The sequence below is a fragment of the Miniopterus schreibersii genome (genome assembly GCF_964146895.1).
Source record: "Miniopterus schreibersii genome assembly, chromosome: X".
Classification (NCBI taxonomy): Eukaryota; Metazoa; Chordata; class Mammalia; order Chiroptera; family Miniopteridae; genus Miniopterus; species Miniopterus schreibersii.
The window spans coordinates 72,330,593-72,345,859 of NC_138104.1; the positions used below are offsets into that span (position 1 = coordinate 72,330,593).

The following is a 15,267-nucleotide window of genomic DNA, read 5'->3' on the forward strand; positions in this document are numbered from 1 at the left end:
GACCTGAAGACTGAGCCTTGCCTGGGTGTGGGGGAGGGTTGTCCTAGGAGGGGACCAGCCTCAGGCTCCTTTGACCTAGTAGGGTGTGGCCCTGGATAATCAATCACACTAGCCTCCCCATATGACCCCCATCCTAGCCCCACCTCCCTGGTTCCAGCCCTTCATGTATCTCCCCTGCTCTGCAAACTAATGCCTCTGCCTCTCTCTGTCACCCGCCGCCTGTGGCCTCTACCCTGCCCTTCCTGGTCCCAGGGAAGAGGAGGAGGAGGAGACTGAGGAAGAGGAAGAGGAAGACGCTCATCAGTTCTGCTGTCCAGCCTCCGAGTGCAGCAGTCCCTCCTCTCGGTAACTGAGAGGACAAGGGCCATTTTCTATGCAGAAGCAAAAGCCTTAACCAGCCCCCTTTCCCCCCTCCCCGCAATCCTCCATGGGACCCCATCCCTGCTTCAAGAACCAGATGGGCAAGCATCGTGCCCCTTCCTCCCCTACCTCCTTCTTGGAATTTTTACCCCCACTGCTGCCTCCCCTGGACTCCAGCCCCCAATTCTAAAGGCTGGAGCCCTAGGTCTGACTAAAATGTGGGAGCAGCAGAGCTTGGAGCTTGGAACCTGGATCGTCCCTCACCTGCACCCCACTTCCCAGGCACCCTGGAGCCTGCCACTCCTGGAGAGGTCTCCAAATGACATCCCAAGGACCTACCTCTGTCCTCTGTGAGCACAAACAGAGATGCAGGGTGCCTAGGGCTCAGAGGACCAGACGGGGGTCGGGGGGACGGGACCCAGCCTGCCTAGTTCCTGGTCACTCTCCCTTCCTGTGGCCATCGCTGCCATCTCTGCCACTGCTTGAGGGCCTTGTCCCATGCCCCGTGCCACTCCCATAGTGCTCTGTAAATATTATCAGGAGGAAAAGGCCTATCAGAGTGCTTGTCGCTGTGTACAAAGGAATTTCCATCAATAAAAGCTGATCTCTTCTCTCTGTCTGATGTATATTCCACCCCACCCCTGCTTCCCTCTCCCTATCCTCACCAGGGCCTTATCTGCTTTGCTATCCAGGGCTGGGAACAGTGGTTGGGAAAGAGAGTAGGGTTTAATTTTCAACACCCCAAAGGCACCCAATAAATGAATGAATTTTGTGGCGTTCTCACCATGTTTTCAAGCCTGGTGCCTTCTCCAGCCGGTCAGCCTTGAGGAAGCTCGAGCTGGCCAACTTGGACATGTCACTTGGCCTCTCTGCTGCCTGGTTTCCCCGTGTGTAAAAAGAGGAGGGAGGCTTGACCAGAGGGCCTCCAAGGGCTTCTCCAACTCTGACATTCTGTCAAACTGAGATGCTACAATTACAAGAAACTATGAATTTAAGATGTAATTCAGTGATGCATTTCATGCAATCCTGTGGCTTCTAATTCTACAATAATTTTGGATTCTCCAATCCCGTGGTTTTAAGATTTTATGGCTGTGCCATTTCAAAAATGTTCTGATGGTATGAATTAAATATTCTGAGATATTAAGAGTCCTTGATTCTGCACTTTCAAGATTTTGATTCTACAGTTTTAGGGATCTCTGAATCTGAGGGGAAGCCATTTGCCCCAGATGCAATGACCCTAAATGTTTCCTGCACCTGCCAGAAGCTGGTTCTAAGAATCCCTGGGGGCTGTCAGCAGGGGGATAAAAGGGGTCCTTTATGGGCTCTAGGACCCACATCTTTATGGGCTGTAGGACCCACATCTTCTGTCATGTGTCTGTTAGGAGCAAAGCCAGGAGACTCCCAAGTGAGTTCATACCCCGACTTTCCCTTTCTATGCCTTTGGCATTAGACAAATCTGAGTTTACCTCTGGTCTGCCTCTCGCTCTCTATGTAAACTGGAGCAAGGGTTTTATTCTTATGCTTCATTTTCCTCCAAGTACAGTGAGAATATATCTACTTCTCTGGGTTGTCATGCGAATTAGCAAGAAAACACAAGAAACCCAGTATAGGGTCTGGTGCTCTGTGGGCAGGTGGGCAGTGATCAGTGGCCCTTGTTTTGATTAAGGCCCAGGTGAGCGTCCTTCCTCTCCTTTCTTTGCTCTTTGCCTTCAGCATCTCCATCACATTGACCCCGTAGGTTTTCCAGAGGCTCACCTCATTCTCACTCACTGTTTCACTCAGTCAGTTCATCTACTCATTTACTCGTTCATGCTCTCATTTCTTTTCCTCCTCTCCCTTACTTACTCCTTCAGAAGGCATTGCTTGAGCACCTATTCTGTGCAAGACTCCAAGCTAAGTACTGTGAGGGACCAAAAGTAAGACAGCGGCTGTGTTCTCCATAAGTTCTCTGTCTCCCAGGGGAGATGAGAAATCTCTGAGGAAAGTAGGCAGGGTGTGGAGGGTTGAAATGATTGAGCAGATATGGCTTCAGTACGGAGCAAAATATATTCTTGACCCAAAAGGAGGGAGATGTCAAGGTGGGCTGAAGGGTGCTGTCCAAGAGGGCTTGCTGGAGGAGGAGGGCAAGAATGGAAGGCTGGGAAGGGTTTGAATAGGTGTCGAGAGGTGAGAAGGCATTACAGGAGAGAGAAAATGGACAAAAACCTGGTGGAGAGCTCTAGGGTCATGTTGAGGAATGGTGCGTAGACTGTTCTGTTTGGCTCTGCAGGGCATGTGGGTCTAGGTGACCGATGTCTGGGATGCGGAAGAACATTCTACCCTGCATTTGACTGGAGACAGAAGGAAGTAGGGGGAACAGGGATCCAACTAAATGGAGAGACAAGGCAAGTCAAGGTCAGATGGCCATCGTGGGAGCTGTGGTGTAGACTCCTGTGTAGGCAACTGAATTGGCTGAGGGTCTGTACTGCGGAAAGGGGGCAGGTTTCTATCAGCTGTGACGGAAGCGTTTGTGCCTATGCGCATGTGTGGGTGTGTTTGCATGAGGCAGCCAGTCTAACAGGAGCAAGAGACTGTGCACTGGCATGTATCTGAGGGAATGTGATTGTGTGAGGCTGGGTGCGAGGAATTCTGAGTGTGCATGGTCAATTGTGGGACATGGTGACTTTCTGTGCCTGGTGGAGATCATCACAAGACTGGATGTGGGTGGCTTTTGTGCATAGGGGGCTGCGGCTTCTAGAGTGATAGTTGTCAGGCAGGATGGTCACATAGACACGCATGGCTCTTAGGGTACCAAGATGGCTGCTGAGCACCTGCTGTGTGTTGGGCCTGGAGGATCCACAGAGATGAATCACACCAGCCACTGCTCTTGGGAAACAGGGGTGGGGGATGGACACTTTAATAGATAATTACAAGTTAGCTGGAGATGAGGACCACCTGTGACATGAATGTCAGGTTCGGAGTCAGAACCGACTTCCCAGGAGGGCTTTCCTGCCCAGGGTGCTGCAAGATGCAGATGAGCTTCCCCAGACAGAAGGAGTCTGCGGGTGAAGGGGAGAGAGAGGGAGGGCATCCTGAGCGGAAGAAACCAAGGAAGAACATAAGCACAGGCATGGGTGATGCATATCAGCTCGCCATGGCCTAGGAAGTGCAAGTAGCCGTCTGTTGCCTACTCTAGGAGCTTAAATGTGGGGGAGACACTAAAAAAAGCTAAAAGGGGGACACTGGCCTGGAAGGTAGGGGACTTGGATTCTTGGGCAGCAGAAACAGTTTGCAGAAGAGCTGTGGGAGAAGAGGGAGGTGACTGGAGTCCCTCCACCTCCCGAGGGGTCTGGTCTCCTTGCCCAGTCTTTCTCCAGAGCCCACAGCCCCTGGCCTCATCAAGGTGCACTGACCTCCTCATCTTGTTTTCTTGTCTCTCACTTCTGGTCCCCTGCTTCCAGCCCAAGTTGTCATGGGGATAGTCCTCAGCATCCCTGGCTTCCTCTTGCCCTCATCTTATGGTATCTATAGCAACAGCCCCCATTCATTTCCATGGCAACTGCATCCTGATCCCATCCCCTGCTGGCTGCTTGGCTCGGGCAGTGCCAGTAAAGGGAAGGAGGGAGAGAGACCTCCTATTAGGAGCAGCAACCGGGAGGGTTGGCGTCTCTGCCATGGGCAGGCTACCAGGAATCCATACAGAACGTCCTGCCCTGCTTCTCCCCATCTTAGAGCCTTGACTCACAAGGTCTTTCACTCCTCAACTCCTCTTATCCAAGGCCCCATTCAATAGCTTCCTCACTTAGGAAGCCTTCAGGCGACAGAGGAACTAACAGGGCTCTGGGCTTTGAGTCCCTGTTCTGCCACTTGCTGAGACCTTTGGCAGTTGTTTCCCCCTTCAGAGCCTTTTTCCTCACATTCAGAATAGGAATCCTAATTCTTCCCTCACATTTGCCATGTGGATTAAATAATGTGCAGAAAATGCCTGACACAGGGAAGGTGCACTGTAAGTGCGAGTTTATTTTTATTCTGCTCAGCCACCCCCAAGCAGAAGGAATCTCTCTCCTGAGCTCCCCCAGCACTTCCTCTGTTTCCCAGCCCTGAGAACTTTCAGCTTTGTACTGTGGTTATTTGTGAAACATGGTTTGCTTCCCCCGATGCAGAGGACGCTCTCAGTTCCCCCACAGAATAGCCCAGCAGAGAGTGCACCCAAGGGTGTGTGTGGTGGGGGTCCACCTGATCAGCATGTCCCTGAGTGTTTTGGGGACTCTGAGTTAAGGGATTTCACATCCCCAGGTCTCATTTCTTCAGCCCATAGGTCTGACTTCTGGAGTAATGCCCTCAAGCATTGTCCTTTTTGCCAGGCCCTCTAGGAGGGAGCCTGAGCTGACAGCCTGACCTCCCTGCCACTATTCCCTTTGCAACCAAAAGAGGGTGTCGAGAGCTCTGGGGGCTGGAAGGTTGGGGCTGAAATAAATGTCAATGAGAGGAGAGCCAGGGGCACCAAGGAGCCAGAAGTGGGGAAAGGCAGAGAGATGTCACGAAAAGACAGCTTGGGCCCTAGATTTGCATCCTCACTTTCTCACTTTATGGCTGTGTGGCCTTGAGCCAGTTTACATCACCTCTCTGAGCCTTAGTGTCCTCATCTGTAGAATGGTGCTAATGATGCCTGCCTCAGTAAGTTGCAAGGCTTCGATGAACTAACTAATGCCCTTGCCTTAAGGATCGTGGTGACTAGAGGGCCCTATGGCAGCACAGAGAAGGGCCCTGTAAGCCAACCTGTGTGGAGGGGACAGGCAGGCATGGAAGGGCACAACTAAGCTAACTGTTCAAAGGTGAGCAGGAGGTTGCCAGGTTGGGGTATTGGAGCAGTGGGTATAAGAGGCAGAGATCAGGTCAGGAGAGCATTGCATGGATATGGGGAAGAAGCTGGAGGTTATCCCACGGGTGATAATTCCTCAAACACCTGTTAGATCGTGTTCCCCCTCCACTCATCTCAATCAGAGTAAAAGCCAGTCTTTATTACCCTGGCCAGTGTGGTTGAATGGTTGAGCATCGGCTCACGCACCTAAGAGTCAAGGGTTCGATTCTCCATCAAGAGCACGTATCTGAGTTCCACGTTCAATCCCTAGCCCCGGTCGGGGCACATGCAGGAGGCAACCGATCGATGTGTCTCTCTCACATCGATGTTTCTCTCTGTCTCCCTGTCTGTCTCTCTCTCCCTCTCCCTCCACTCTGTCTAAAAAAATCAATGGAAAAAAATATCCTCCGGTGAGGATTAACAAACAAACAAAAGAAAGCCAGTCTTTATTGTGGGCTCAACGCCTTTCATGATTTGGCCCCTTATTACCTCTGATCTTATCACTTTCCTTCCTGTCACTCTGCTCCAGCTACATCTCCTTGCTATTCTTCAGTCACACCAGGCACAGTTCTACCTCAGGGCCTTTGCACCGGCTCTACCCTCTATCTGCACTGTTCTTGCCTCGGATAACCACACAGCTTACTCTTTCACTTCCATCAGGGCTCTGCTTATATGCCATTTCTTCAAAAAGCTCTCCCCTGACCACCACATCTAAAACAGCACCTTTTATTATTGTGCTGCAATTTCCTTCCTAGTCCTTATCTCTACCCGAAATGATAGTATATATTTATAGTCCGCTTCTTCCGCTAGAATGTCACCTCCCTGACGGAACAAATCTTATGTGTCTTGTTCACTATTACATTTTCAGCTCCCAGCACTGTGCCTGACACAGAGAAAGTACTCTATTGTTGTTTGCTGGTTGAGTCATGAGAAGCCATGGAAGGATTTTAGTAGGAGAGCAAAAGAGTCAAATTTATACTTTGCAAAGCTCTCTCTGGCCAAAGGATGGAGAATGGATTGGATGCTGTGGTCAAAATTTATCTGTCCTCTTACCTAATAAGCCTACCAGAGCTCATTCATTGACTCCCTTCCTCTGGAAGTTTTTCTTTTCTTTTCTTTTCTTTTCTTTTCTTTTCTTTTCTTTTCTTTTCTTTTCTTTTCTTTTCTTTTCTTTTCTTTTCTTTTCAATATATCTTTATTGGTTTCAGAGAGGAAAGGAGAGGGAGAGAGAGAGAAACATCAATGATGAGAGGGTCATTGATCAGCTGCCTCCTGCAGGCCCTTGAGTGGGGATCGAGCCTGCAACCCGGGCATGTGCCCTGACCGGGAATCGAACCCCGATCGCCTGGATCCTAGGTCGATGCTCAACCGCTGAGCCACGCCCGGCTGGGCTGGGAGTTTTTCTTGAGCACTTACTCTGCTTCAGGCCTTGTACTCTGTGTTAGTTAGGAGATTACTGAATTCTCTTCTTGTGCTGGGATTCTGGGAGTCATGACCACAAATAGCTGTCACACTTTGCCAAAGCTGTACCATAAAAAGGACAGACGTGCTGTGTGGGGGAGCTCAAAACAGGATCAGGCATGATTTCTGGCTGGAGGCGGGCTTCGGGAGGGCTTCTTAATGGTGGCATCTGACCTGAATCTTGATGGAACTAGGGTGTGGGGGGATTTCTCAGATTGCAGATGGCAGAGATGATAGGGACTGTATTCCAGGTGAAAGGTATTGTGTGAGCAGCTTTGGAGGTAGAAAGCAGAGGAGTATTGGGGAGAAACAGGGTCTGGGCCAGGCTGGAGAGAGGGGTGGGTGGGGTGCGGGACTGGCAGCCAATCCTGCAGCATGGCTTAATGTTGAAGAGTGTGAGCTCTGGAGTCAGGCTGCCTGGATTTGGATCCTGGTTCTGTTGTTAATAGCTGTGTGTGATCATAGATATGTTCCTTAACCTCTCTGGGCCTTGGTTTCTTTATGTGTAAAGTAAAGATAATAACAATACCTATCTTATGGGGTTGTTTTGAAGAGTAAACAAGCTATTAAATGTGAAGTGGTAAGAATGGTGCCAGGACATGCTGCGTGCTCTCTAAGCATTAGCTATTGTTACCTTGGAGAGGCCTCAAATGCCACAATAAGGAACTGGGGTGTCTCTTGTGGGCAATGGGAGCTATGGATGGTTCATGAACAGGGAGACTATTGATTAAAAATTGAGCAGGAGCTGTGTACTGAGAGAGAGGTTTGAGAGGTGGTAGGCAAGATCCTGCTGTCCTGAAGGGGAGGAAAGGTGCATATTAAATGCCTGGGGTAAGGGTAGGGGTAGGGGCAAGGGGCTAGGCTGAGTCTGACTCCTGAAGGGGGACTTCACAGGCCCCTGAGGCCCATGAGGAGAGAGAATTTGGGGTAAAGAGCAGCCCCCCAGTTTGTTTCTGCCTAGCTTCTGGTAGTGTTGCAGGCTGATACTTGGAAGGGTAGAATACGAACAGTGGGCGGGAGCTCCACCCCTGCAGCCCAGGACCCGCCTTGTGGGTGCAGCTTCGCTGCAGAGCCCAGCACCCAGCCCAAAGTGCTCTTCTGCAAAGGCTGGCAGGTCTGCTGCAGCTCAAGCTCCTGCACTGGTAGGGAGCCCCACCTCAGCTCTCCTCCGCCTTGCACCCTGGCCTTTGCCAAGTGGGAGCTGAGGAGTGGCTCCTTAACCCTTTCACCAGCCAAGAGCCCCCTCAACCCTGTGCCTACCCAAAAGAGACCATTACCTGGGCCCAGCCACACCCATCTCCCCCCTCTCCCCAGGCATCACTAGACCTCCCTCTTAATTCCCTCTCCTGTTCGCCCACCTCCGTGCTCCTCACCATGCCCTCTGGGCTCAGGGCGTCTGGGCTCAGGGCGTCTGGGCTGTGTCGCCACCTGGGTTCCCTGGTAGCCTGGTTGCCATGGCACCATGGGAGCAGGTCTGGTGGAACAACAGCTCTGGGTAACCAGGGCAGGCAAGGCCTAGGGCCCAGCTCTTACCACTCTTCAGCCTTGAGACCCTTGTCTCCCTCCCCCAGCCGAGCAGAGGAGGCCATGAGGAGAAAAAGGAAGCTGCCCCGCAGGGCAGCTCTTTACCTGTGAGGATGCTGGATGGGAGGCACCTCCCACTGCCTCTGAGCCCTGTGCCCGGGCAGCCAGGGAACCCTGGGAACTGTCCAGGCCCAAGTCCAGGCCTCTAAGGGCAGGGCTGGGGCTGCAGGGAACAGGACTGGGCAGGGAGGGGAGAGTTTGGATGCCCAGGATGCCAGGAGTGGGCCTCGGGCCTGGGGACAGGGCTGATCTGAGGTGGTGCTGGGGATCAGGCAGGGAAGGAAACCACAGCACAGGTTGTGTGGGGGAACAGAGCCAGGAGGGAATGGAGCTTTGAGGGGAAGAGGCCTGGGGGGAGGGGGGAGCTATAAGGGAAATGGCCCATCAAGGGAAGGTGGATTTGGAGGCGGACCTATTAGGACAGGATTATCAGAAAAAAATCAGACTTGGGACAAGACCGGGAGGAAACTAGTCTGGAGACAAGTTTGTAAGGGGATGTGGCCATGAGGGAACCAGGCAGTGAAGGATGAATAGGACTGCAGACAAAACTGAGAAGACCAAGCCTCAAGTGTAGAGGATGGAGCTGGGAGGGGATAGGGTCTGGGGGGGAGGGTGCAGAGGGCTGGGGGCGGGGTGCAGAGGGCACTGGAGGATGGGGCTGGGAGGGGATAGGGTCTGCGGGGGCAGAGGGCACTGGAGGATGGGGCTGGGAGGGGTGAGGCTGACGTGGCATGAAGATCGGGCTGTAGGGCAAAGGGACCTGAAGGCAAGGGACCATGAGGGCAGCGAGGAGACAGCTTGGGGGGTAGGATTCCTTTCTGGCCTTGGAGTATTGGGGTCCCTGTAACTGTGAGGAAGCTGAGGGGGATGGGGTTTCGGAAGGGATTTGGTCCACATACTCAGTCTGGCCCAGCAGGCGTCCTTTGTTCCCACATCCTGGCTTATCTTATCTAATCCCCACAGTGTGGAGGGTGATGCCCCAGGCAGTGACCTGAGCACAGCGGTTGATAGTCCTGGGAGCCAACCCCCCTACCGGCTGAGCCAGCTGCCCCCCAGCAGCAGCCATATGGGGGGTCCCCCTGCTGGGGTGGGCCTTCCCTGGGCTCAGCGGGCTCGCCTCCAGCCAGCCAGTGTTGCCCTGAGGAAGCAGGAGGAGGAGGAGATTAAGCGCTCCAAGGCCCTGTCGGACAGCTACGAACTCTCCACGGACCTGCAGGACAAGAAGGTACAGGGGAGATGGCTGTGGTTGGGGGTAGGAGTAGAGATGGGGGTATGCGGGAACTGGGGGGGATTGGGACGTGGCACTTGAGGGTTGTCTGCATAGTCGGCTAGTGAGGCTGGAATGGGAGAAGACTGGCTCCAGGACCCTTCACCCTATGGGGACTCATTCACCACTGATTCAAGTCTCACTTCCCTCAGCAAACGCGATTCAGCTCTATACTGGGCACTGGAGGTGCAAAAATGAATGAGACCTGGACCCCGTCCTCAAAAATCTCAGTTTAATGGGAGAAACACACACTTAAGTTGACAATTTCAGAAGAGTGTGCTACAGTATATCACAAGATATTGTTTAGCTAAAGGGGAGGGCACAAAATACTAAGTATAGAAAAATAACTGGAAGGATATATACCAAAATTTTGATTGTGGTTATGCCTAGGTGTTGGGACTTTAAGTGAACCAAATTTTTTCCCTTCCTTCTTTCCTCCCCTCTCTCCCCTTCCACACCCTCCTTCCCTCTCTTACCCTCTCTCCCTCTCCTTCCTTCCTCACCTCCTTCTTGCTCTCAATTTCATTCTTTCTTTTTTCACTTTTATTGAATTCATTGGAGTTACATTAGTTAATAAAATTATATAGGTTTCAAGTGCACAATTCTAAAATATATCACCTGTATACTGTATTGTGTGTTCACCACCCCAAGTCAAGTCTCCTTCCATCACTATTTATCCCCCCTATACCCTCTTCCACCTCCCCCCACCCGCCCCCTTCCCCTCTGGTAATCACCAGACTGTTGTCTGTGTCTGAATTTTTTGGTTTTGTTTTTTGCTTAATTCTTTCACTTTTTTCTTTCTTTCTTAAAAAAAAAATTTTTTTTATTTCAGGGAGAGGGAGAGAGAGATAGAAACATCAATGATGAGAGAGTCATTGATCGACTGCCTCCTGCACGCCCCCCACTGGGGATCGAGCTGCAACCCTGGCATGTGCCCTGACCAGGAATCAAGCTGTGACCTCCTGGATCATAGGTCGTCGCTCAACCACTGAGCCATGGCAGTCAGGCACCTTCCTTCCTTCCTTCCTTCCTTCCTTCCTTCCTTCCTTCCTTCCTTCCTTCCTTCCTTCCTTCCTCCCTCCCTCCCTCCCTCCCTCCCTCCCTCCCTCCCTCCCTTCCTTCCTTCCTTCCCTGTTTTTTCTAACTTTTTTGGAATACTGACTGTCTACTTCTCATAAATAATAAAAGAAAACCACAATCCAGTCCCGTGTGACAAGTGCTGTCTGAGATTAGAAAGAAAAGACAGTACTGAGAGCGAGGCCTGGCGCATTCAGGTGGCTGTAAACCGTTAGCGGTTACTCGGTGGTAGTGTGGTTGAGGTCCAGGGAGGTGAGGCCGTAGTGAGTGTCTGACCTTGTTCCCCTCGCCCCTCCCTGCCAGGTGGAAATGCTGGAGAGGAAGTATGGGGGCTCCTTCCTGAGCCGGAGGGCTGCCAGGACCATCCAGACGGCCTTCCGCCAGTACCGCATGAACAAGAACTTTGAGCGGCTCCGCAGCTCAGCTTCGGAAAGCCGCATGTCCCGACGCATCATCCTTTCCAACATGCGGATGCAGTTCTCCTTTGAGGAATACGAGAAAGCACAGAACCCCGCGTACTTCGAGGGCAAGCCTGCCTCGCTGGACGAGGGTGCCATGGCCGGTGTCCGGAGCCACCGGCTTGACCGGGGGCTCCCATATGGAGGCTCCTGTGGAGGGGGCATCGATGGTGGGGGAAGCTCTGTCACCACATCGGGAGAATTTTCCAATGACATCACAGAGCTCGAGGACTCCTTCTCCAAACAGGTCAGCATCCCTGAAAAGGGCCTTTCTGCCCCATCCCTATGCTCTGGTTACTCCTATGATTTTTTACCTAAAAGGTGTTGCCCGACAAACATTTAAGCTACCATGAGTAGGGACTGTGAGAACAGTGAGAAAGAATTGGCAAGACAAAAAATTATATTGTTAAAATCTGGGTGTATGGAATACATAAGAAAATTGAAGTTCTCACTCTTTGGAACTTGATCAACTATCAAATTAAGGCCTAACTAACAGGCAATGAGCCCCTGGTGTATGCACCACATAGTGACCTGTGAGATAGGGGTCCAACTTTACAGAGGAGGCGACTGAGACCCTGAAAGCTGAAGTGACTTTTCCAAAATGGATTGGAACTCAGCTCTGTGTTTCCAGAGCCCATGCCCTTTCACTTACACCACAGAGCTCCCCCTATGCTGGGCGCCATGGGGGAGACGGGTGAACCGCCAGGTTCCCTGTTCTCAAAGATCTCCCAGATCAGTAGCTCTCAAGGATCTAATGGCCGACACATGTGTATGTGACTGTCTCCTGAAATAGAGGTGTGCTCAGAGCCATGAGAAAGGATCACATATAGTAACCTGAGAACCCAGAAGAAGGAGAAGAAACTTTCTGGGAGGACCAGGGAAGGCTTCTTTGTCAAGATTTTGCAAGTTAGAGCTAGTTGGCAGGGTGTTGCTTGCATAGACATTTCATCAGCAAAAGCTTGGAAGGGTGGGAATGTAGCAGGCACTGATAGTGGGGCATCATTCTAGGCTTGGGTATGTCAGCACAGCTGCTTGGGTGCAGATTCCAGTCCTGCCACTTCCCAGCTATGTGACCTTGGGCAAACTGTTTAACCTTACTGGAACATGATGAATAAAATGGAGATAGCCCTAGCTAGTTTGGCTCAGTGGCCTGTGGACTGAAGGGTCCTGGGTTCAATTCCAGCCAAGGGCATGTACCTCGGTTGTAGGCTCGATCCCCGGCCCTGGTCAGGGCCTGTGCAGGAGGCAACCAATCGATGTGTCTCTCTCACATCGATGTTTCTCCTCCTCTCTCTCTCTCTCCCTTCCACTCTCTCTAAAAAGCAATGGGAAAAATATCCTCAGGTCAGAATTAAAAAGAATAATGATAAAATGGAGATAAAACTTTCCTTTTAGAGTTGTTTTGGAGATTCAGTTCAGCTGGGTAATGTATAGAAAAACACCTAGTATGTGGTCGGTACTAAGCACATGTTAGTTTCCTCCTTAAAGCCAAGAAGGTAAATTGTTGAATGAATGAATGAATGAAGCTTTATAAGAGAAGAAATCACTCTGCCTAACTTCTGTGATCTGGCCCTGCCATCAGCCTAGACATGCCTCCCTGAAGCTTGTGAAGGGGTATGTGGGGTGAGAGGTAGAGGGGAGGAAAGAAGTATTAAAGAAAAATCTAAATCATTCATCTATTCACTCATACAACCAACATTAGTTGAACATCTCTTCTGCATCAAGAAATGTGTTGAGCTGAGTTAGAAAGAGAGAAACTGGGCCTGGAACTATCCTTCAAGGGGGAGTAGAGGGAAGAAGCTCAGAGTCTGGTAGAGAGATCAAAGAACCAGGCCTAGGCCAAGCTCTCAGTGCTATCCAAGTCTGATGAGGAAGTGTATTAGTTATCTATTGCTGCATAACAAATGACTCCAAAAGTTAGTAGCTTAAAACTATATTTAAAGAGTGAGCTGAAACAACAAATATTTATTATCTCTGAGGGCCAGGTATCTGGGAGTGGCTTGGCTGGTGGTTCTGGCTCAAGGTCTCTCATGAGCCTGTAATCAAGCTGTAAGGTGGGATGGCAATCTCAGAAGACTTGACTGGGGCTGACAAGTCTGCTTCCAAGCTCAGTCGCTTGGCTCTTGGCAGGAGGATTCATGTTGTCACTACGTGGGCCTCTCCATAGGACTGCTTATGCCATGGCTTCCCGTAGAGCAAAGGGTCTGAGAGAGAGAAAGCACAAGCAAGCGAAAGCTCTCAGGACAGAAGCTGTAGTCTTTCATAACCTAATCTTATCTTAAGAAGTGATATCTTATCACTTCTGCCATATGCTACCAGTCCCACAGAATGGCTCCTGGGAGTTATTTTATATATTGCAGAGAGCCTGTGGAGGTGGGGGAGGGGAATCCCTTTTCTTGGCTGACCTTTCCCTCCTCCCTCATTCTCATCCTTCTTCCATCCCACCAACCTTCCCTTCATATTCCTTTTCTTTTTCTCCCTTTCCCTCCTCCCCTTTCTCTCCAAACACAGGTAAAGTCTTTGGCTGAATCCATCGACGAGGCCTTGAACTGCCACCCATCGGGGCCCATGTCTGAGGAGGCAGGGTCAGCCCAACTGGAGAAACGAGAGTCAAAGGAGCAGCAAGAGGACAGCTCAGCCACATCCTTCAGTGACCTTCCCCTCTACTTGGATGACCCAGTTCCCCCACCATCCCCTGAACGACTGCCCAGCACAGAGCCCCCACCCCAGGGCCGGCCTGAGTTCTGGGCACCAGCCCCTCTCCCGCCAGTTCCTCCACCAGGGCCACCAGGGACCCGGGAAGATGGTAGCCGTGAGGAAGGCCCTCGAAGGGGGCCTGGGTGCTTGGAGTGTCGGGATTTCCGGCTGCGAGCTGCTCACCTTCCCCTGCTCACCATTGAGCCTCCTAGTGACAGCTCTGTGGACCTGAGTGACCGCTCAGATCGCGGCTCTGTCCACCGCCAGCTGGTGTATGAGGCTGATGGCTGTAGCCCCCATGGGACCCTGAAGCACAAAGGGCCACCAGGCAGGGCCCCGATCCCACATCGCCACTACCCAGCCCCAGAGGGCCCAGCCCCAGCCCCACCAGGGCCCCTGCCACCAGCCCCCAACAGTGGCACTGGGCCCAGTGGTGTGGCTGGGGCTCGGAGGATGGGGAAGTGCGAGGCAGCAGGCGAGAACTCTGATGGTGGAGATAATGAGAGCCTTGAGAGCTCCAGCAATTCCAACGAGACCATCAACTGCAGCTCTGGCTCCTCTTCGAGGGACAGCCTGAGGGAGCCTCCAGCCACTGGCCTGTGCAAGCAGACTTACCAGCGAGAGACGAGGCATAGCTGGGACTCTCCAGCCTTCAACAATGATGTGGTGCAGAGGCGGCATTACAGAATCGGCCTCAACCTCTTCAATAAGTATGTGCTTCCCATTTCTGCCCCCCTTGCTCCTTCCTACCCTGCCACTAGGCGCTTTGACCCCTGGGGCTGAACTCCAAGCACTAATTTGCTTCTGCCAGCTTCTCATTTTGTGGATGTTGTTTCTCCCCAGCCGTTCAGTAAAGAGGATTGGCAACAGGGTGGCAGAGTAGAAATTCCCCCAACACACCCATAAGAGGTGCTGCTAGTCCTAGCACTGCCTCTGGCTGACTGTGTGATCTTGGGTGAGATGCTCCCCTCTCGGAGCCCCAGTTCACTATATATAGAATGGATTCTGATCCTGGGGTCCCCAACCTCCCTTTTTGGCGGGGAGCAAATGTGGTATATAAAGAGCTCTGTTCTGAGAAACAGGAGACTTGGACCCTATCCTCACTTTGGCCAGACTCGCTGTGTAGCTCTGGGCAAAGTGGGTTCCTTCCTTGGGCTTCAGTGTTTCCATCTATCAACTAGCAGGATGTGTATGTTTGAGGTATTGGGGGCAGGGTGGAGTGCTGGACTAGTCAGTAACCAGGACCAAGCTCTTTCTAGATGCCTGGTCCTGGGCCAGGTGCTTAGGAGTGGGGTGGGAGTGTGACATTTGATTTGAAAATAGAAAACAAATGCCTTACATCTGTAGCCTATCAGACACTGCCATCTATGTTTAGTTCTCAGAATAACTCAGCAAGGTGGGTGGTAGTGTCCCTATTTTATAGACAAGGAACTGAGGCATGGAGAAGTAAAGGGAATTGTCCCGAGTCATGCAAGGTAAGTGATGGGCCTGAGGCTCCAGTTGCACCAAAGTCTCTTCCAAAT

General features: G+C 51.7%; 1 protein-coding gene and 1 pseudogene across 7 annotated transcripts in view; both read left to right on the forward strand.

The window, feature by feature from the left end:
- LOC308551015 (high mobility group protein B1 pseudogene) overlaps nt 1-15,267 on the forward strand; it is a 535,482-nt pseudogene that overhangs the window by 165,263 nt on the left and 354,952 nt on the right. The window lies entirely within an intron of this gene.
- IQSEC2 (IQ motif and Sec7 domain ArfGEF 2) overlaps nt 1-15,267 on the forward strand; it is a 78,014-nt gene that overhangs the window by 48,567 nt on the left and 14,180 nt on the right. For 4 of the 6 annotated variants that reach the window (XM_081125106.1, XM_081125101.1, XM_081125103.1 and 1 more), the window contains 3 exons: nt 9,209-9,470; nt 10,893-11,294; nt 13,559-14,454. In XM_081125106.1, coding sequence (XP_080981232.1) covers nt 9,209-9,470; nt 10,893-11,294; nt 13,559-14,454 — 1,560 coding nt within the window. Of the gene's footprint in view, nt 1-252; nt 976-9,208; nt 9,471-10,892; nt 11,295-13,558; nt 14,455-15,267 lie in introns of those variants that run through there. The other 2 variants (XM_081125104.1, XM_081125105.1) reach the window with 1 other exon arrangement.